The sequence below is a fragment of the Protopterus annectens genome, chromosome 12.part0, assembly GCF_019279795.1.
Source record: "Protopterus annectens isolate FY-2018-M chromosome 12.part0, PAN1.0, whole genome shotgun sequence".
Classification (NCBI taxonomy): Eukaryota; Metazoa; Chordata; order Ceratodontiformes; family Protopteridae; genus Protopterus; species Protopterus annectens.
The window spans coordinates 538,282,024-538,305,918 of NC_056746.1; the positions used below are offsets into that span (position 1 = coordinate 538,282,024).

At 38.0% G+C, this 23,895-nt stretch overlaps 1 protein-coding gene across 4 annotated transcripts in view; it reads left to right on the top strand.

Annotated features, from left to right (window-relative positions):
* The window catches only part of PDGFA (platelet derived growth factor subunit A), a 79,063-nt gene that overhangs the window by 31,790 nt on the left and 23,378 nt on the right, over nucleotides 1–23,895 (top strand). For all 4 annotated transcript variants that reach the window (XM_044089694.1, XM_044089691.1, XM_044089692.1 and 1 more), the window contains exons 3-4: nucleotides 4,139–4,231; nucleotides 6,753–6,940. In XM_044089694.1, the coding sequence (XP_043945629.1) occupies nucleotides 4,139–4,231; nucleotides 6,753–6,940 (281 nt within the window). The remainder of the gene's footprint in view (nucleotides 1–4,138; nucleotides 4,232–6,752; nucleotides 6,941–23,895) is intronic.

Consider the following 23,895-nt stretch of genomic DNA (forward strand, 5'->3'; position numbering starts at 1 on the left):
CTCCAGATTAGTTATGTTTCCTGCTGCCATCATGCTTAAACAGAGACAATGGCACTTCCAGTAATTAGTGACCTAGTGCCTCAAACTGGGGATGCATAACTGACTGTAATTGGATACATATAATTACAATTATCACACATTAAAATAAGACTGAGCTCATGAGTGTTGGTTTGGCATGTGTTCCACAAAACCCACACACGCTTCTGCGGTATAGCTAGCTACTTTTCCCTGTGAGCCATAGTTGCTTCTGTCTGTTTTGGATATTATTCTTGGCACAGATGCTGCACGTTCCACATATATTATTCACAGGACACAGGTGCTAACTGGTACCAAGTGGCAACATCCAGTGAAAGATGTCTGATTTAGAAGGAATTTGTCATACATATAAGATTGAAAATTCAGCACGGAGCCATCACAGTTTGGTCTCACATGAGAACCATAGGTCTTGGGGAGCCTCGTTTGCTTTGAGAGACTGAGATAGTGAAGTTATGGAGGGCTACATAGAATTTATAGTTCTGTGCTAGCTGTGTAACAGTTCAAAATGTGTATATGGAGTATTCAAAGGCACACAGACGCAGAGTCTCCATATCTGTGACCATAGCCATCTAGAAGGGCTTGCAAACTTTCAAGTTCACAGGAAACGGAAGCATGCCGATTGCCCTAGGTAAGGCATACAAGTTTAACATTTATAGGGGTGAATGCTAATTTTAAGTCTCTGAAAATGCTTTCAGATTTCTGCTGGATAAATAAAATAGCTTTACATGGTTAAGTTACTTTAAAAATGCCTTGTATGTGCTGAATAAATGGGAGCCGGGGTATTTATATCTCATTTTGTGTTTGTAAAAATGTCGTCAAATGTAACAAAAATACATTTGGGTTAAAGCCTTGGAGATGACTAAATAAGCAAAGAAAAAAAGGGAGACGCCCACAATCACGAGCCTTGTCCAGCTAGAGATCATGGATTCATTCCTGACAGAAATTAAAAAAAAATTTAGTTTTGTCTTGCTGGGTTGTGGCTTTACAAAATCATAAAAAGAACATGCATGGAAGAGCACCTTATGTGTATTTGTGTGGTGCATCTTGCTATAATGGTGGCACTTCATGTTGGCACAGAAAATAATTGAATGTTATACACTTTGCAAAGGACATCTGCTCCATGTGGGCGTAATGATTTGGAGTGGATCGGCCATAGTGACAACTTCAGTATAGATATTGTAGAGGTTTAGACTACTAAAGGGTGCTTATGCTAACAGAGTGGGGATTAAATATCCCAACCTCTATTTGTACAGTGAGCATCTCGGTTAATCTCGCCATTGCATTCAGTTTTTTTCTGAAAATGGAATGTGCTTATAAAATTTTGAAGAATTACAGAAAAACACATGTGCCATCTGGATGACTAGACAACGTTTGGGATATGCCTGTTGTAAAAATGGTCTGCTGATGGTGTAGCCACTTTTGCATATTGTAGATTTATGGGAATGCTATGCATTAAGAAGCTGATGGTTATTTACAAGGGTGTGGCAACACTTTCCTTTTTGTGTTTCATGTTTATTGTAGTAAATGTTTTTTAAAAAAAATTGATTAATTAGCTAACTCTGTAAATGTATTTGTGTGATCCCCTTTTCAGTCAAGACCTAACCCACAAAAGCAGGGGTAAATGTTACACATATATGTATGTATACGTGTGTGTGTGTGTGTGTGTGTGTGTGTGTGTGTGTGTGTGTGTGTGTGTGTGTGTGTATAAATAGATAATGCGTGTGTGTGTGTATGTATAGCTTATAGATATATATATATATATATATATATATATATATACATGTACACACAGAGAGAAGTATATGTAAGATAATAAGTGCTGCAAACCACTGAAAAATATTGTAGCACTAATCATTGAGAAAATTCATTGAAGCCAAAATGTTGACAGTGAAACACCTATGCTCCAAGACATAATCGTGGCGCATGTAAAGCAAAAAACAGTGGCTGTAACCACCATGTTAAGTGTATATAACTCAGACCACACACTAGCAGCGAAAGGGCATATTATCATTCCCTGCTATTACAGTGATGTCACTCTGATACTTCATTCAGCGGTTTTGTTGATCAAACTTGGGCGGCATTACAGTTGTTGAACAAATGCCATATCGTGGTTGAACCCACCCTGTCCCACATTACTCATATGTGCTAACTTGTAACCCTGCCCCTAATAGCAACTCTCTTGTCAATTTCAAATTCTCTCAGTGCGGAGAACCATTGTTTTGATTTGTTTGTTCCCCTTTCTGTTTACCTTTGTGTTCCTTTGCACAATGAAGTGGCACCCGTCTTTTTTTCATGCTGTGTTTGTTTTGTTAAGTGTAACAGAGGGAACTGGAACATTGTGCACAATCTGTTTTATTACAGTTTATTGACTGCGCCAAGTGCTGGCCCCATAGGCCATGCCTTTACTGTTGCACAATATGGTGTTTGACTGCTGCCCACTTGACCAATGAGGTGTCTTGTACATAAATGCAGCTCTACAGGTTAGAAGTCACTTGAGGGGATGTACTTTTTTATGAGGTTCAGTAACTTCGCAGATGATTATGTTATATAACTTGAGTGCAAAGTCTCCAACATGTAAGGTATAATGGGCTTTATACCCAATGGGGTGGGTGTAGTTCTGAATTCTCCTTTTAAATACTGAAGGCTTTGATTTAAAGGCAACTGATCAGCTATTTCATATTATACACACAAAAAAAGAAAAGTTGAAAGAAGACTTTTCTAAAAGAACTGCTTCATTTAACTGAACTCCGTTGTTATTGCTTTAAGTATTTCTTTTATTCATTTCTTAGCTAGCCAAGACCCAGAAGACACTAATGCCTGTTTTCAGTTGTGTCTTTTTCATTAAGTTCTCTACTCAGAACCACACAATGTAGAAGTTGAGACTTAGAGAATCAAACTTAGGGCTAGAGCTTAAAACTTTTTAGTAGTTTGTAGACTTCTCTGCAGTACACTGCCAGACAAATCATTTTACACCCATTTCTGTAGGTCTTTTTAGAGGTGCTTCTTTGAGGTCAGTATCCTCTGGAATATTGTTATGCCTGCCCCTTGGATTTTTCTCTTCCTATCTCACAGTTTATACTTGGTATCTGTCTACTTAGTATTTATATATTCAGTTTTTCCCTCATTGTTTTGGTTCCCACCGCTATATCTGTTCAGGGAAGACTTTGAGAAGGGCTTTACCATTTTGTTCTGATGCTGTTTAATTTGACAGAGTAACATGTTCTGATTTGTTGATTAGTTGTGCCCACATGTTTCCTGTTTTGCACCTATGTGTTTCCTGGTTTGGGTACCTGCCACATGGCTACAGTGTGAAAGTTATATTCTTTCTCCCTGTGGAATAAATATCATTAGATGTGGGCTATTGAGGTAGGCATCTTTTCTGGTGTTGTAAGAATCCATGTAGATTAATGAATGGCTGTGCTGCCCACTCTAATTCTGGTTTTGGATTTCAGAGTTGTCACTAGCTCTTTACCGAATGTTAGCAGAGATTGTAACATAGCCATGTTTTTATCTGTGTAGTCATTAGAATGGTAGAGTCAGTTATGCTGACAGGCATAGTATGGCAGCCACTAGGCTAAACATCATCAAAAAGGGCAATGAAACTTACTGCAACTGGTGTGGCAAGTAAGACTTGAGCATATTACAGTTTTGCCTTACCACACTGCACTCCAAGAATAGAGTATCATTGCACCACTGATGACAATACTCTTAGTTGTCAGTGTATATTACACAAGATGTCTGAACCTGTAAATGTCCAAGTGAAGGAACATGGAAAACCAGGTCATAATTTTAGAATGTATTGTTTTTCTTAACCCAAAGCCAAAACGGTCACTTTCAAAGAATTAAAAGGTTGTCTGCAGGAACTACAAAATGCATGCAGTAATGTACGTTTGCCCTAGTAAATTACCCTAAAAATGATTTGTACGCTCATAAGATCAAGGAGCTGTAGCCTTTCATTTATTTTCTTTTTAAGAGCAGACAGATCTAATGTGAGCCTTTCAGCATCACTTACAAACTAAAAAAAAAAAGTCTGATCAGTGTCTTACTGTTTGGTTGTACAGTGCTTGTTTACATACTTTTTGTTTTGTTTTAAAATAAACAGGTGAGGAAGAGGATGCAGAGGCCAGCATGAGACCTCATGGTACTCATTCTTCTCGACACCATCCCATATCCATTCGCAAGAAGCGTAGCATCGGTAAGCCGATAAACATTATCCTGGTTCTAAAAATACTGCTTTGCTGGTTCATTATCCTGGTTCTAAAAATACTGCTTTGCTGGTTCATTCTGCAGTCTGTTTATCTTTGGCACATCGTTTAGCTTCTGATTAGGTTGCTTTTTGAAAACGAATGTGCTTATTTCCCAATAGTTGTAGCTCAGCAGGTTGAAAATGTGCTGATATGTCAGTTGGGGCACAGTATTAAAAAGCTGGTTTATTTCTAATTTCAAGTCTTCATGTGCAACATCCTAACTATTTGTTTGCTTGCAGGTTTCTAGATTGTAAGCCTCTGAGTTTTATAACATTCTAAAATTGTTTGTTTTCAACACAATTGCATTGTATTATGCACTTTTGTTGCATCATAAGCAGTAGTTATGCACATGTACCGAACATAGTGGTATTCCTGTGTAAGACTGCCATGAGAAATAATCCTTGCTGTTGTCCTACACTAATATGCAAATGTCCTAATATGCAAATGTCTCACAAAATGCTAACAGAAAGATCACAACAAATTCACTTTTAATTTGTGTGTCTTCTGTCAAGTGGGATTTTCTCCTCCATATTTAACAATACAAAGGTATTTGGACTAGTGAGGGATTAAGTTGAAGCGCCAGTTTTAACAGGTACAATACATAATGTTTACTGTATAAAGGATGCTGAGTGAAAAGTTATGTTGCTACAGATAATAAAATAAAAATCTACTTGAGGGATCTGAAACCTTGCCAGGGATCGATAACACTTAGAGAAAAATGTACTTTGCCAAATGTCTGTGTAGTGCTGCAGCTGAATGTTTCACTATTTCCCATACTGTCCTAATGGGACTAAGAAGTTGTGCATATACCATCCTGCTTTTAAGAATTAAGAACATATTTCTGCTAGTGCCTATTTTTGCACCATAGAAGATAATAAAACTGAAGGTGAAGTTGGACTGGAGATTTGAGATTTAGCGTCAAGCCTCGTTACGGAAACTGGAATGGTGCATACACTGGTTTGTGCATGCACCATTCTTGTTACCAGGGAAAGAAGGATTCTAAAAGCGAATGTGTGATAGATGTGAAAAAAGGATCAGGTACCAGGGACTATTAATTCCATACTGTCACTTTACCAAGAAACATGACTTTTTTTTTTTTTGTTTCTGTCTCACCAAGAACTTCAGCAGGCATTTTTTTTTTGGTGTCATTCAGTGGTGGATTGCAGCTGCATTTCTTTTACACTGGCACTTGATAAAACCATCATGAATAAATTGTTTTTCGAATGAATTGTGAGTGTTTTCAAGCATGCTGTAGTTTTCTAAGAGAAATATGTATATTTTGGGGCTATTAAAACATGGCATAGCAGAGATTTGTTATTGTGTACAAGTTATGAACTGGGATTCCTCCTTTATCAAAGGAACAAAGTGGAGAAGCGCTTTCTGCAATTTCAATTTCAGTAAGACATAGAATCTCAGGCATTCCTATATTGATTGTTTTTGTTTTCATATTATTAGAAGTAGGAATATATTATTTTCAGTGTATTATATTACATTAAGATGTTTCAGTTATAATGTCATAGTTTCTGCAACATATGTGGAACATTAAGGACATATTTTTTGGCCACTAAAGCTTTACATCATTTGCCATTTTATTTTGTTCTGCAGGACATGGCTGATAGTCAGCATTGTAAGCTTAGCTGTAAGACCTTTCTGCAAAGCATTCCATATTCTTGTTGTGTGATTTTCTTTATATTTTGTGATGACTGTTGCAGGGAAAGCAAGAGAGGCTGGCTTGTTCTGCTGGCTTACATATTTTGGACATGTAGAATCACCTCACTCATTTGAATGTCAGTTCCTCTCTGCTGCTATTTATCTTGTGTGTGTGTGTGACATCCATTTGCGGTATTTCACACCTGGCTATTCTGAGATCAAGTTTATGTCCAAGGTTTGAAAAATGACAGAATCATTCTGTACTGTAGAAATGCTGAGGTGCTGTTAACCTGCCAGCATCTGTTAGGCTCAGAATTTGAATTACTTCAGTGGAAAATTATATGAGGCTAAAGCTGTAGCTAGTATAAAATGCACAGTTTTCATTGTCCTGTGATCTGGAAACTATACGTTTTCACTTCTGAAGTAATGGAGCCCATAAAAGAAGAACAGAAATATGTGAACAAAATGGTGACAACAATGATGTTAGGAACTAGATCAGAATGTCGTGTGTCCAGTAAATTAGTACCATAGATTATCTCTAAACACATTAGAGTTCAGTGGATATTTACCAAATTTTTATAACGAGGGAGGTAAGGTTTTGACCGTAAATGTTGATGCAGTGTGAATAAAGGGTGTTTTTTGATGAAAATAAATTTATTAGGGCACTTTGTAATATCATTGGGTGACTGAAGGCATAAAACACTGTTTTCATTTACTTGTATTTACGAATACTATCTGTGAATACTTCTCATCCTAATTAGGATTTCCCATTGCAGACAGGATGACAGTTGGTCTTGCTTGTTCTTTTTTTTTTTTTAGAGGAAGCTGTCCTTGCAGTCTGTAAAACGAGGACTGTTATTTACGAAATACCTCGTAGCCAGGTTGATCCCGCTTCAGCAAACTTTCTGATATGGCCGCCGTGTGTGGAGGTGAAACGCTGCACTGGTTGTTGCAACACTAGTAGTTTGTCATGCCAACCGTCACAGATACATCACAGAGTGGTAAAGGTGAGAATATGTTGCATCATTTATGTGCAATATCTTTTATTTCTTTGACTGTATTGTCTGACCACTGTCAAACTTGACACAGTACTCCTTTGATCTGTAAAACAAGCCTCATTTATTCTCTTATAAAATAATTAGTTTAAAACTTTGTTTGAACAGCATTTTAAGACATCTCTTCAAATGTTAAACTAGTCTTTTTCATAACACTCTGATAATGTGGAATATAATTTTGGAATGCTACAGTAGGTTAACATTTTGATGTGTTATGCATTTTGACAAGGTATAGTCATTTTGTTTTCCAAGTCTAATCCAGGAAGACAATGAGCCACATCTTGGCACAATAAAAGTTGTGAGCTTTGATTTGATAGGAGAGATGTTACCCTTGGTGCAGTGCTGTGCTCATTTATCTTATAAGCCATTTTCATGGTCCATTAACAACAATATAGTGGGATTAGCAGTTGGCATAATGGTTAAGGTGTTTACCTTGCAATCATAAGGTACAGGGTTGGATTCTCACCTTTGTGAATAATGACTAGGCTTAAAAAAAGTCGTCTGGGGTCATTATCTTAGTAATCATCTATGAATCTATACTTTCTAGGTAAACGATTGAAGCATCTGAATATTTTATTGATTTATATCAGTTAAGTAATATGATTCAGTTGTGTTGTCCCAGAATACTGGCATTATTTAGATATAGTTATCAGAAAAGTGCACTGAGCTCAGGCGTATTTAATTTTTTTTGTGGTACTTCTTTGTGGTTTTCAGGCAGTTGGAGACATGTGTTTAACCTGTACTGCTAATTTAGTCCTTCTTCTTGGTGAAAGAGATGGGGCATCAGGTTTTCAAGGTCACCAGAGTTTTTTTTATGCAGTATGCACAATGCCTATCCCCCCAGCATGCATATACTGTTCCCTCCTTGTGTAGTATGTATATATTGCCAGCATGGATTCTGCCAAGCTGGAAGGGTGACCTACCACAGGTTTTGTGATATGCATACTGTAGCTATTCTTTTGGTCCCCTAAAGGGTTGCCAATCTGTCTGTAAGAGCAGACAAGCCAGCTGCCCACTAACGTCTGTTCTTTGCTACTAACTAGCCATTTGGCACATTGGAAGTCTGTCTCATCAGTTTGTAGGGCAGAGCACATTTAAGTGAAACAGTTTCTGAGGATATTGATTATACATTGCTAAACATGCATAAATAAACAAGTAAATAAACAGACAAATGGATGAGTAAGCAAGCAAGTAAAGAAATAAGTAAATAATCATAATACAAGTACCCATTCTTACACAGAAGGAGAATACATCCTCAATACGTACTGCGTGCTCAAGCAAAGAGATTCACAGACACTATGGAAGATGACTTGCTCTGGTGACCTTATTGCTTAAGTTTGTTTAACATTGTAAAATGATTGAGTAAATAAAACTTCCTGACTGAATGTTATCTTTGTTTTTAAAGAAAGCAAATGAGGTAAACAAAACAGGAGGAACAAGAACCCAACACAATATCATCACCATATGTCTATGGAAGTATCCAAACTGAAAAAAATGTAAATTCACTCAGAGTAACAAACAAAATAAAAACCATAGGGGTTCTGTTTCAATGGAACATTGAAATATAACCTGCTAAATTGTTTCCGGAGTTGCCTGACCTTTTCATTCATTCAGGCTAAAACTTTCTTATCAAAACCCTACCTATAACTCATAATCATTGTTTCATTGTAATACAGGTGGGTATAAGAAGAGGATATACAACACTCCCTGTCACTTTGAAGAAACCACAACAATCTCCATTTATGAAATTTGCAGACTGAGCCTTAGCTCAGTCGCTCAGCTGAGGGGTGGGATGTTAAAACGGGTCTTCTTCTATTTACCGAAAGGCCAAAAATACTGATGACCACAACACTGAGACAAAAATCACGAAACATGGAATCACAAATCAGATAAGTATGCACAGGGCAAGTGAATACTTGCCCAAAACAACAGTAACTAACAATGCACCACCTAAAACCCACCTAGGTGGATGGCTACATCCTCCACCCATCCCTAACAATATATACCAACTCTGGGATTGCGCTACAGTAGAGAAACAACATACCCCCCCAGTGTATTATAAAACCACAGTTCCAGAACGGGATACGGGATACTGGTTTATCTTAAGACATACGCACGGACACGCACACACCCATGCATACACACTCCTATACATACACACATGCACTCAACATGGCATGCTCATCTGTGCTCAATATGAAGTTCCAGAATTCATCTTTCAGTTAGGTTGGACGATTGAGGCTATAGGCTGTTGATGAGTTCCTTTCTCTTGTTCAGGGTTTGATTTACTCAGCCTTAATTTGACTACTGTGTGACCTTGAAAAAGTCACTTAACCAAACATGTGCTTTGGGGCAATTCAGAATTTGGGTTAGGCTTCTTAAGGGTCTGCTGGACTACATGCCTAGTAACTACTGATGAACCTGTGATCTCCAACATGTTTTTGGGATGCAAGAGGAAACCCGTGCATCCAGTAAAAATTCACGTAGACACAGGGAAGACGTACAGACTCCGCCTAGCCAAGAACTGAATCGGAGAACCAAGTGCAAGAGCCAAGACAAGGAGAGTCCCCATGCTTCTACTCAGGCAGCTTGAGTTGAAGTGATAGGAAGGGCACCATACTATATAGGCAAACCAACTGAGGGGTCTTTGTATCTAGAAATAGAAAATCCGATTCCATCAGGATGATGTCCATCTGCCATCCTGACTCTCACCTCCTCAAAGTCTGACAATTAAAGGAATATCATCAGAAGGCTATACTCCAGAAGGAGGAGAACCTCGCCAGCTTAATGATTTGTGGTATTAACAATGTCAGGTAGGTTAAGCCCTTCAAGATAAAGGAGACCCTAGCAGCAAACAAATAAATCCAAACCAGCCCAGAAGTTGAAAATGTTGAAACACAGGTGTCCAGTAGGAAGGTAGCTAGAATAAAGAAGCTGAACCACGACAAAGTAAAATCTTCTTTTTTTAATACAAAATGGTGAGCATTTTGTGCATGTGGTTTTTAAACAAGAGTTTTTCTGACTTCAGCAATTAATTAAAGACAAAACGTAACCATAGTAATTGAGCACTGAATTAACTGAGTAGTTGGATTGGTTGTTTTAGTAATGAATTAATGTATTTAAGTGCTGTTGCTGTTTGAATGAACTGTCTGATGAAGCAATGGTTACCATTGCGAAAGCGCTCACTATTTTGTATTAAAAAAGAAGATTTTACTTTGTCGTGGGTCAGCTTCTTTATTCCAGCTACCTTCCTACTGAGCACCTGTGTTTCAACCTAAAGGAGACCCAGCCCATGGTGTGATTTGAGATGTTATACTGTCAGGAGTGGGGGGGGGATAAATGCTGTCAGGATTGGGGGGGATAAATGAGTCAGTAGAGGTATCTGAAGATGGGTTGATGGCTACAGATGAAACAGAAAAAAATAATTCCTTGTTATAGATATTAGGTGTAGTAGTGGCATGCATGAAGACAAATAAGTCAAAATGTCAAAACTTGGGCTATGGCCATATTTGTTTAGCTACATGGATGGACTTCATTTGACTGTGTTGTCAATCTTTTTTCATTTTGGAATGACTAAACATTAACAGAATTTTTTTCTGGGTTAACAATACCCGAGTATGCATCAACAGACATTCTCAAGTCTTATTGGGCTTGCATCGTTATATGTAGAGTGTGGAGGCACAATATAGGTCAAACATAACCAAAAAAATCCTATAGCAGCAATACATTGAGCTCCTGTCAGACTGTGGGATAAATGTTGGATCAATTTGGGGGTGGGGGTGGGGTGGGTGGGTGAATTTTAGCATCCAGGATTAAGAGGTACTGATGCCAGCTGCACAAAGAGCAACAGTTCTCAGTTTCTTCTTGTAGCTGGAAAAGACAGAGTGACAAAACACTCATTGCAGTGATATTATGGTAATTAATGGCAGATGGATTACTACTAGTACCCGCAGCAGGTCTAGCCAGCCAGCAGTTTAAACCTTGTTTTAAGATGATTGTCACTGTTAAAATGACTGAAACTTTTTTATTGTTCAATACAGAATACAAAAATCTGGAAGCAAATTGTACAGAAAGTTTCATTTGCTGCAGTTAAATTATTGGAGACCATTTGTACCATTTTCAGAGGTCTTTTAGCACTTTATCAACACATTTTGCAATACTTGCACTGTTTTCAGAAGTCCTTACTTTATTAAAATGATTCTTGCTTTTTTGCAGTAAGTTTGCTAGAAATGTGATATTTTTGGTTGCTGCAGAAAAGTGAAGAGTTAGAAGAACAGGGAAAAACATGTCTTAGTTCCCACTAATGACTGTTTCTGATGCATGTTAGGTGTGCATTTTTATTTATTTATTTATTTACTTAACATTTGTTACCGGGAAAGTCCGACTTGGAATGAAGCTAATTTTCAGTGGAAGCCCGGGGAGAAACGCCCCAGATACATGTCTTTGTAACTTGTTAACTAGATATTATCAGCTTGTCTCTACTTGCTGAGTGTACACACTGGGGGTGTACAGTACTCAACTGAGATAGACTGGTTACAGGAACTGCATGTGTGCATTTGTGTGTTTGTGTGTGTGTGTCTATCTAGAGTTTCAGGACTGTAACAAAGAGACAGGCGGAGAGAAAGAAATTGGTGTGTGTGTCTGTGGATGTTTCCCAGTAAAAAAAATAATGTTGGTGAACTTTTTATTAGTTTATATTTTGTGCTTAATCTTCCATTGGTGTGTAGGACTTGACTCACAATGAGGTGTGTGATAATTCATACATTTTCTCGTGTATTATTTAATCAGCCACTGGGACTGTTTTCTTACAGAGGTGATTGGGTTGTTGTTCGTGGGTTACAGTAATTAACATGCCTCAGTCACTACATTTACATGTGTACCAGCATTTACCATATTCCCTTCTGCCTTCTTTTCACACAGACTTCACAAACAGAGGGTAACATACCTTGGTGGTGTTGTTATCATTTTATTTTAATATAGATTTTATTTTTAATTTTATTTTTTTCACCTGTGCTGACTTTTTACTTCCCTGACCATGTTAGATTTGTATTCTATTTGCTTGGTCCAGTGATTGAAGCCCCAGTTGGCTGTGTTCTGAATAGACTGCAAGGGCAACCAACTAGTGGTCAGGAACTCCGAAGCTTTACCTTGAATGTCCAGGCCCAGCCATTCCCTGACCTTCACTGTCAACAGATTTCCTGTTAGAATGTAAGATTATACGTGTTCTACCTAACTACTGAATTAGGCATTAGATGAGTGTATATGGTCTTCACCTATTAGTAATACTCCAGTATTCCACCAGGGGTCAGTAACACAGCAGAGCAAAAAGACCGCTCTCTCTCTCCGAGGGAAGAACACTGGACAGCAGCTGTGTCTTCCAGTCTCTCTCTCTGTCAGGTCCTCCAGCACCTGGATAGTAAATTGAACCCAGGTTATTGGCATTACTGACAGGAGCAAAATTCTTTGCTAGTGTGCTCAGCAGTATTGTTAATAAAAGAAAATGTGTACTGGGGGAAAAATGCCACAGGCTGCCACAGAAACCCCTGCTAATATGCACTGGCTTTGTTGTAATGATTATTTTTCATTCTGTATAATTTATGAAGTGAGAAAATTCTTTAAGATGTTGTGTGGGGTAATACAACCTTATGTGGCTTTGCACATACCATTGGTGCATCATGTCTGTACAAACATGCTGCCTTTCACCTGCTAGGATTCATGGTGTGAAATACTTTAGCCATGCATATTAAGTCTTCTAATATACACAGCACAGTGCAATATTCTCTTTGTGGTTCATTGATGTTTGCTGTCCCTTGACTAAAGAGATCTGTGTATTCCCATTAATAAAGTACTGGTACTGGAGAAGGATATCTGAAGCAGAATTACAGGGTGTGATATTGCATTAAGGTTTGGAAAAATGCATCAGTAAAAGTTATTAAAACATTACTTTTAAGGAGCTGCAGTCACTGTGTAGAATACTGTACCCACTGAGGGCATGAATGTTATATCTGTACATGCTACAGCACATAACATTATAGCAAGACTTTCACTGAAGGACACAGTGTAAGTAAAGGTTAAATTCTGATGCACTCCCTGGTTAGTTAGGGAAGTACCTGCTTTTCGTGAAACGCAGTCAGTGTTGAGGTAGAACTGACTGGAATAGGTTAGTACAATAGTGTACCTTCTGTCTGTCATCATAATACGTCCTACAGCATTTAACACAGAAACAGGAGCTGTATATTATAGTGTGCCTCTGTCAGAGATGAAAACATTGTGGAAAGCATCATATTCATAGTGTTGAAAGAGCAAAGACATGCACATTTTGCATTATAAAGCCAGAAAACGGAAATTGTGGAATCTTTTGTATAACATATGTGTCAGATAATTAGAAATGCTATGTTTTCCTCTGACTTTTTTTTTCCATTCCTTTTCTTGTCTTAATGCTGTGCATAAATCGGTTTGAATAGCAGTCTGGGCAGCTGGTTTTACAGTGGGCAGGAATGTGGTTACTAGATTGCCTGGCATTGCACTCTGTACATTGGCAAGCTATACTCTCAAACCACACACTAAGCACTTCACCTCTGATGCACATTAATGTTGCCAAGAGCTGTGGAATGCAGGGTTGCCTGTTGTTATGTGTCGACCATACCAATGAACAAGGGGTCGACATTTTTGACTGTAGGTAATTCTGAGTAATTCTTCCTAAAGTCATGGAAGGGAATGTGTTTTTTTTATTTCTTGTTTTATCTGAGCAAAAGGGACCCTGCTTACAGTGGTTCACTCACTTGACATTCCTGTTGTACCTTCTTATCCTCATCTTTAAAGGTAATACTCAGGCCTGCCATATGCGTAACTTCTGTTCTTGTGACTTTTCTTGTGCTGTTAAATCGCAAGATGAAAGTCAACAAAAGAAGCTGTCTGCATGTCAGCAACCTAGGCACAGTGCAAATTCCAGTGCCATGGACTTGCCAGGTTTATATAACTTTAAGTGTAGCCTGGTAAATTCATCATTGTGCAGAATCTGTATGTTCTTCTTGTGTTCCCCTATATTTTCCCGGGGAGCCATGATCCACTTCCTCACATCACAGATAAGCTGTAGGTGAATTGATGATCCCCTAAATTGTACATAGATATGTGTATGTGTGTGTGGGGGGCATCATGCAATGGGTTGGTGCCCTTATCCAGATGAGTAGGGAGTCTTTCAGTAGATAGCAGACATTTCTGATGGATGTTTCACTGACTATGAAGAATTCCATTTTTTTTCACTATTGTGCGATAGAATACCTATTGAGGGGATGTCCTTCCACATGGGAAGGTGCAGTGGGCTTGCCCTCCTGAAAAAAAGATTTATTTCAAGTTTCAATGAAAATGCTTTTAGTGAATTATTTTCAGAGTTTTTGTTGTCAGGTGGAAAAGTGTCAGTCGAAAAGTGTCAGTCTATCAACATGATTCCGACGAGTATTCATGCCATCTTCCTACCATTTGCAGGAATAAAATCTGCTTCCACATGACCTCTTCTACGTCTCCTTCTATAGTTTCATCCTTGAGCTTTTTCTCTTTAGTCATACTCCAATGTTCTTGCTCCTCTTGGCTTCCTGTTTTCGGTTCCAGCTCTGCTTTTCTGCCTGGTCTCCCTGTTCTTCCTCCATTCTACTTGCATTGTATTCTACCCAGATCCGTGTGTGTGTGTGTGTGTGTGTGTGTGTGTGTGTGTGTGTGTGTGTGTGTGTGTGTGTGTGTGTGTGTGTGTGTTTCCTTCCATTTGACTGACACAAGCTCTGAGCTCCCCTGTCAATGTCTTCAGGTGACACATTTCTGCATCTAGCACCCCAGTTTTCCTGCAAGCTGCTTTTTCCCCTGTCCCCCCAGATCCTTATACCGCACCACCATGTCACAACTTGGTTACTCATGTCTACTCCAACCCATTTCGATTTTTTTCAATTTTTTTTATTTTATTTTAGACTGTTTAGCAGTACACAGTTGTGATGTAACAATGAGGTTGTCATTGGTTTAGGATATCTCTTTCCATTATTATGTGTCAGAAATTACAGGGTATTCTGAGCTGAGTGACACATCTATGGGTACAGACACGCCTAGACAGAAATGGTTGTTCCTGTAACTGAACCTGTGTGTGGTAAAGCTGGGAGTCTGAGAGCAGTTCTTGTTTAGCTCAGAATTAAGACAAAAGGCATATGCTGTTCATACAAAACGAGCTGGAAGAGCATTTGCAGAGACTTTCTCTGATGAGAAAATTGATTGTTGTAAACATTAAATGAAGGAAGACTAAACTGGGCAGAAGGTTACAGTGGAACAGTTTGCCCATTGTAGGGGTGTGCACTGACCCTTCTGTCAAACTCTGGGCTAGATTACAGTCGCTATTTATTTTCCGTGGATAAGCTGTCATGTAAGCTTTGATGTAATTAATTGTTTTCACATTTCAATAGGAGCATTTTAAAAGTCTACACTCAGAACTGTGCGGTATTATTTAGCCAGTGTGATGCGTTGTAAAGCCTTCATCTGGAATGTACAGCTGGCTATGCTCGGAATGCATACTGAACTCCTTTGTACATGCGTGTGGCTAAGGCTTATGAGAGTGTCTTTCTACTTGCAATAAAATACAAAAGGATATCTTAGTGCCAAGTTAATGAGGTCACATCATTGTATTTTTAGCTCACACAAGCTAGAAGGGTCAGTGAGTGGACAGAAACCTGCAGGCTTTGTTTAGTAAGATGCACTGTTCTGGCTCTACATATTTTTTTAATCAAATGCTGCATCTGTGAATAGACATCATTTTCAAGTTGTAGAATTAGTGATATGATATGTGACGCTTTTCATGGCTGGCATACATTGTGCATGTTCCTTTATTTCTTTCTGAATGCCACTAAAGCCACACATGCATAAAAGTTAACTGCAACAATTTAGCTGCAATTTGCTGTGATGCTATTTTTTTCTACATTCGTTTTTATGAGGTGCATTTAAGTAATAAACTGTATACTTAGTGGTTTATAAGTAAACAGCAGGTTTATATAAGGTGTATAGGATTGAGGACTTGACATCATGTAAGTTCTGGCCATGAAACATTTTTCAGGGCTGAACATAGATTATGGTGAGGAAAACATTATGGCTGTTTACAGAGGCATACAGTGCAGCTGCGGAGAAAGGGACATTGTTGACATTAGTTATTTGCTGAATAGAGAAGGGTGCTTATACATTACTGCTTGCTTTCATCCCCCCCCCATGCTTCATGTGTAATAACATGAAACTCAGGTCTGAATTAACTACAGTGCTTGCTCTTGGTAACTTTTCTGCCCCCAGTCCTCAAAGTGACTATAATACTTACTGTATCCTCCTGGCTGTCCAATAGATCCATTAATTTCTCAGGATGAGGGCATTTCAGCCCAGAGGCTCTCTTGGGATGAGAGTCGAGATTTCCAGGAGTGTTGTACAAACATTCATATGTGGAGGATTACGTTTTTTCCCTTTAAGCACATGCCTAATAGCAGCCAAGACATGACATGCCGTGAGCCTTTGTGAAGTACATCCACACATCCACACATCCACATGTGGCATATTCATTTGGCCTGTCTCCAGGAGACTGCACACCTGATGAAGTTCAGGTTTCTGACATGGAGAGTATGGCCAGACACATGTTCCTCACCCTTTCTCCTTTCTGCTCGCCTTCCACCGACTCCAATGCCTTCTCAAACTACTAATTAAAATTGGGTTACTGGGGTTGTCATCAGATTTATCCTATACCAACAGAGCTGGCAAAGTTCCCAGTAAAAGTTTGATGTAGATAGTAGAGGATAGCCAGCAAAAGAGTTTAAGATGACTTTTGGTAGCCAAAACACCACGAACACTATAGACATCAGAATGGTACATAATATAAGAACTGTAACTGCTCAAAAAAATACCAGTCTTTACAAAAATCTTTATTGAAACACCATCTTGATTAGGCATGGGCACTTTGATTATGCTAAGTCTTACAAAGAAGATGAAGAACAAGTTAAAAAGCCATGGTTGTATATCCCAGTGATTGTACGCTTGAGGTCAGTTATCAACGATTCTGCTACTGTGTAACAATGTGTATATTATTCATCTAGGTGCTGCCATGGGGCAGAAGAGGCCTCCGCTTTAACATCACTTGGTTGACAGCCATCCCATAATAGTACTGCAGGGTACAGGGATATGTAGAAGGATTCAAAACTTAGTATGGAACTAGAAACTGCATTTTCCTGATCCAGAGTCACTTGTGCTTCCACCTTCATGACAGAGGCATCTAAGCGTATGTCACAGAATGATACGCATTGATGGGCAGCAAAATGTAGCGCATCTTCAGTGAGACCACATTTGTAAGTCTGTAACTTCTGGAACCAAAACTAGCTTGACTAGCATGATTGTAGTTCTGTGTGAATGAATAGATGTAAACTTTGTGGGGTTGTATCTGAAATTTAAAAAAAAAAGTATGGTATCATTGGACTTTTAAAATGTAAAGGTGCTTGGATCTTCATCAGTCTGGTCAGTTTTGTGTTAGCACAGGTTAAGGAGAGTTTTCTGTTTCAATGTTACTAAACTTGTCATGTTTCCTTCTGTCATGTCTGTATAATAAATAGTACTTCATAACTGGCAGTACTGTAATCCACAGCTGAGTGAGTGGCAAAGGCAAGTGAGTGAGGGAGCGGGCCCAGAGTGTCAGAATGGTCGATGGCCATGAATGCAGATTACTGCATACAAAGCCCCATGAGATCAAAAAGTGTGGATTACTGCATACAAATTCCCATCCGATCAAATATCTGTATTTAAGACTATCAACAATACGTAACTTCTGGCTCTGCTGTCTTATCCTGGAAGTAATGTAACTAAATCCTATCTACATTTCTAAGTATATACTGCTTTTCATCACTCCTATGTAAATGAAATGTGCATATTGCCATATATGTAAATGCAACATGTTTATTATTGTATAATACTCTTAAAAATCATATTGTATTACCCTCTGACTTGATTGTATTACACATTGCATGATCCTAAAACCCCATTTCTACTGTTAAGAAACTGAAATTCTTTTTTCTCTGTAATTTTTTAAAATTTTTTCTACCTTTATTGGAGCTTTTCTCCTTAGCCCTCCACTGAAAATGGACCTGGGTGCCCAGTTAGACCATCCTGGTAAAAAAAAGGCAATAAATTAACATGCCTAAATATTAAACGTTTGATCTGTCCAAATGCATAGCATATCTGTTGGTAGGCCCAACATGTTTTTTTTTTTTTGGCAATTCCTTGCATAGTAAAATATTTTGCCATTGTGTACTGGCTGGATTTGCACATTTCTTTCATGGTAAACATTTTATTTTATGGACAGCATTCAGTTTCATAGTACCTTGCTTTATTATTTTGTGCTAAAGTGTGCACTGTGTTCCTGTGTGTTGCCTCAGTTGTTTATGCAAAATGGTCTTTATTACATTTGTATGTTTGCAGATTACTTTAGGGTTTTTTTTTTTTTTTTGCTGTGATTGGACATGGAGTTTAGTTATCATGCATTTTAATTAGAGAACAGCATCTTACGGAAATGGATGCAGTTAAGACTATAAACTGTGGATGAACTGTAACATGTAAATATTGGTTTAACTCCCTTATGCTCCATTTACCTACTGTGTGAGTGAGCACATTAGTTCAACATGTCAAAGTTCATAGGTCATGTATGTAAGGAGGCTTTTGTGTCAAGACTGTCTGAAACATGCATCATTATTATTCAAAGCACTGAATTCTGTGCGACAGCAAGGCTTTCTGATTATTGCTAGCAGCAGCAGTCTTTATAAATTATTATTGTTTTTATTTGTTTAGCAAGTCTCAATACTGTGGCTTTTGTGGCTCTTTGCTGAGCATTTTGGATTTGTAAGATGTTATCAATGGGCCCACATTCTGATTTTTTTTATGAAAATGCAGTTATTAATATTCATTAGTGTTTTGCGTTTCTTGATAGGAAGCATTTATTTTGTCATGTTTACACATTTGGCTGTTAGTAGTACTAGACTGACATTTTACATGTGAAACTAAAGGTAATTTTTTCATTGCCAGGTTTATTGTTTAGATTTGGGTGATGGTCTTCCATACACAGATCTTCTGCTTGCATTTATCATGATGTTTGTGTTTTTATTGTGTATAAAGCATATAGCGGAGTGCTTTTATCCTCAGATGCTTTATTTCTCGGTTGTAATGAAGTATTTATTTAAGTTATAACTTAAATGATTGTTTTCATCTTAACCTTAAACTGGAGTATGTTTTGCTTGCTGATGTAATGGAGTGAAATACTGAAGTGTTTTCATTCCCTCTTTGGTTTCTTAATGAAGTTCTGATTATGGTGAGATTATCTTTGTGGTGGATACTTAATTCGGAAGTATCTGCATGTTGAATTCCAGGGTAGACAATAGCTGAACCTTACATGTGCAAATGGTATCTTGATGTGGCTTTCATGAAATGACCCAAGATTTATCAGTTTAGATGTCATAAGAGCTATATACATAGAAAAATAAACTTTAAGATAAGAGCCTGTGTGTTATGCGGGGTTATTTTGGGGCAGTAGTTAGAAGTCCAGAGTGGCTAGAGCAGTTTTGAAATGCAGTTTTAATTGGATCATATTTCTGTAGTTCCTATCTGCAATCCCTTGGTCATATACTCTAGCTCTGTCCATCATCTGTGAGGTTTAATGAGACCATGATATAAATAAGAAGAATGGCCAGAAGCTTGAGGCTGTTGCTGAAGGCTGGAAATGGGGAAGAGCACCGTCTTTATATCAGCACTGTCAGTTTGCAGAGATCAGTTCTTATCCAGTGGGATTTCTTTTGTAAAAGGCTGCCCAAGCCTGCTTCACAGGACTGCCAGCAGTTTATACACTCTTACAATTAGTGCTCTTTCACAAGAAATTTGTAAGGCTTTCTTTTTTATTTATTTTTTTTGCTAATAAAGTGTCTGCCTTCACATTTTAATATGTGTTAGTATGTTGCAAGATACACAGCAGAGTGTGAAACTGTAGGTGTTCAGGGAAATATATCAGCGTGGTTATTCAGAGACTGTAAATCCAGTGAGTGAGTTGCAATTTACTGACTCTAGCTTGGACCTTAAAATTTCTAAACTAGATTGCTTATATAATGCTGAACTTTAGGCTTAGGACAGGGCTCTAACCTGGAGCTTTCAAGAATAAATAATTAGGTGAAATTTGCTTAGTTACACAGCAATTTAGACTAACATTCCCTTAGCAAACAACATGGTACTCCTAATAACCTGACATTGGAATGACATCAGGTGTGTGTGTGCTGGTGAGATGATTGGTGCACTGCTGGGATGTGGGCTAACTGTACTGCAGTGATTGCACCAGTGAAAGTAGATACAGTTGGATGGTGCAGGTACAGCTAGCATATGTTTTCCTTGATGTCCTAACATATTTGTACCCATGTGTGCATGATTTTCACCATTGTCAACTCTTTTGTGTGACTTTGTGCTGTGTCACACCACTGTAGAGTTGTGCATTACTGCCACCTCATTCACCAAGTGTAATTGGCTTGCATGGGGTGCACCCTTTTTATGCTTAATGATTTTCTGAACAGGAATTTTTTTCTGTGGCTAAGCTAAGCATTTTCTGAGTTGGAGTCGTGGTCTAAAAAGTTGGGCAATCTGTAATGAACAAATGTGAATGTAACATCCCACAGCCTTACTTTATGTAAGCTGTATTATTAAAGCACTTTTTAAAGGCATCTGTCCTTGTCTCCACTTGTAGTGCTAGAACTAAGATAAATAAAGCTCCGTCTGTTTAGCTTGCCTTTTAGAGCAGTAACATTTGCATTTTAAAGCGTGGGTGTTGTTTGCCCTCTAAATCAAGATCCCAACCAGCTCCAGGAAACCCAAGAAAAAATGCTTTATTAAAATATTTTTTTTCACTTTGCAAACTTTCACACATTACATATAATGAGCACACAAACAAATACCAAAAATTGGTATTGCTTACAAAAAGTTGCTTTTGTAGTGCAGTCACTATTATGGCTTCTAATGTTTCTCATTCAGCATTTTTATTTCCAGTGTACTGCATTCAGCATGTTATCAGGCATCCTTTATGCCTCTTTACTTTTATAATCAACTTTCTGTTTCTCTGCCTTGCTGTGATTTTGAGTTACTGTGCCTATAGCAGCTGGTTATACATAACCATAGTACTGGTATTAGTAACCGCTCTCATTAGAGGGCTAATTGTCTGTGAAATCATTGTAAATGACTTCACTGTACAGATGATGCTCTCTGTAGGTTATGGGCAAGATATGCGTCTGGAGCATTTCTGCCCGGGCCACCGCTGACAATGGGTTTTATCCCAGTCGGACTTTCCCGGTAAGCAAATGTTAAATAAAATAAATAAATGGTAAATGCAATAGTAATTATTTATTCCACTCACAGATTATTTACTTTATTTGTTTGTTTGCTTGTTCCGTACAACCACTGCTGATACTTTGCTGCTCATTTCCCAGCTTACTTATTATAGAGACAGAGAAGGGGGTATCTTATAGCAGCTAGGGGGGAAGGATTTTTTTTATTTACTTTGTGGAATGGCAGTTTGAATGTGGATAAGTTTCCTAACCCCAAAAGGCATAGCATGCAATGATACTGCACATTTTGTACCATGTTCATGCACAAATGACCACTAATTCCATGGTCACACAACTGTGGTGAAGAACACGAAAGACAAAGAACTTTGAATCTCTGTTGGTTAATACATATAAATAGCAGAAGCAGTGATTCCCTGTGAAGAACAATCATCAATGATGTTCAGGTTGTGAAAGTAAACTTGACAAGTTGAAATCTTGCCCACTTCAAATTTGAAGCAGGGTAACAAAGCCTGTTCTTATTGACCTTTTCTCTTAAGTGTAACTGGGATTATGGTTGGTGAATATCCCACTTCAGTCTGTACCAAAGAGAAGGGAACCAGGAAGAGGGGATGGTGTTAACCAGTCGATCCATCCCCAGTAGCTGACTACTCTAGTGTCAGGTCCCAGGGCTCAAACCCAAGATTTCTTGGTCGCAGTCAAGATTCAGTTCCATCAGTGTTATTATTATTGTTACTATTATTGTTATTATTACAATGTAAAAGCAAAGAAAAAATGTTAACATTTCCAGTGGTTGCTAATATATAAAGTTTCAGTCAGATTACTGGTAGTTATTTTGTGTTGATGTAGTAACAAAAATATTTAGTCTTAAGAACATACACAGGGTATTACCACAACATTAGATACATGTGTAACTTGTTAGTAAATATTAACTTAGCTGAATATGTTATTTTATAGCATACCAGTAACATTATTTCTGATACAGAGGGCTTGTGAATAACAACTGGTAGTTTGTTTCATTTTAATGTGCATTTTCTTAGTTTGAATCACAATTATTTATGTTGTTTATTGAAGCACAGTTGCTCCTCAGGTGACCAGAACAAAAGCTTGTGTAGAAAATCTTTGCAGGAAAGCAGATTGGTGTAAAGGCTAAATGTTGGCTGTATGACTGACCGCTGCACTAAATACACTTGTCATTCTTAACCTGTGTTGATTCAGCATACCTATAAAAGAGAACAAACACACTTTAGTATCCAGCTTAACTGGAATCATCATTCAGGTACTGGAGAAGGGATTTCCCACTGCCATTAGGAAGAGCTAACATTTTCCATGCTTAAGTAAATGTTTTATGGCAGTATGTCTTTAGAGTGTTGCTTGGTACATAATTATGTATGATTATCTCTTCTCCTTGGAGCAAAGATATGATTTCCAGGGAAAGTGAAAATATGTGAAGCCTAAAACATCTTTGCATGCATTAATTACAGAGTTTGTCAGCAGCAGGTGCTTTAGGACAAAACCTCAGGAATTTTATTATATTCCATGTTGATTTAAGTTGCAAGCTTAACCATCTCCAGATTCCCATGCATCTTTTATTTTGAATGTATTTTGCCTGAAGAAAAAATTGGAGCTTTTTGAAAGAATTTCATTTAGAATGCATCTCGGCAGGGGCTTGAGTTTCATTCTGGGTCACTTGAGCAAAACATGTCAAAATCAAAAGCGTGATGTCTGTTATGAAAAAAGTGTATATTCATATCTTGAATATATTATCTTCTGCACAGAACTACTGCATTGCTAAGCACTGCATATAATTTCCTCCAAGTTAAGCACTGTAAAATGTATTTGTAGACAGTTACTTTATTTTTGAAAATGCTGATTATTATATTTATTTTGAAATGAAATCTGCACTTATATTTATTTTAAAATGAAGTCTGCACTGTTATGTGATACTGTGTTAGATCATATCCTTATTCTAGCCTTGGACAATGTGTGTTCAACAAGTCCTGAAATTAGTTTATCTTTCAGGCTGTGTGGCTGGATCCTGCCATGCAAGTTTAGCATTGTGAGCATGGAAACGGCTAGTATGTTACATGCCGGGCTGTAAATATTTTTGCTTTTGGCACCTAGATGACCTTCCAGCAAAACATTCTTACATGTCAGACATAGATTTAAATATTTTCCTATGCAGATCTGATAGCCTTAAAATTAAGCTTCTGGGACATTTTAGCTTCTGTGCCCAAAAATCTTTGTTTGCAGGTCGGATGAAAGCAGGCTCCATTTTTTATTGACTTTAGGGGGCCATCACTGAAATGCAGGCTTGTTTAGCTTTTATTTGTCTGAACTCTTGTTTCTTTACCAATTAACTCTGTAGTACCTGTCTGAAATGGCACCAATAAGAACACTAGGCAATGGTCGCTCTTTCATCCATCACCTTGAGTTGACATAAGTGACTGATGAAGTTCAGGTAAGGAAAGAGTCAATATTTGATTGCAGGCTGGTCTTTAGAGGGCATCAGACAGTTATTGACAATGTCAGAATTATTTCATGCTG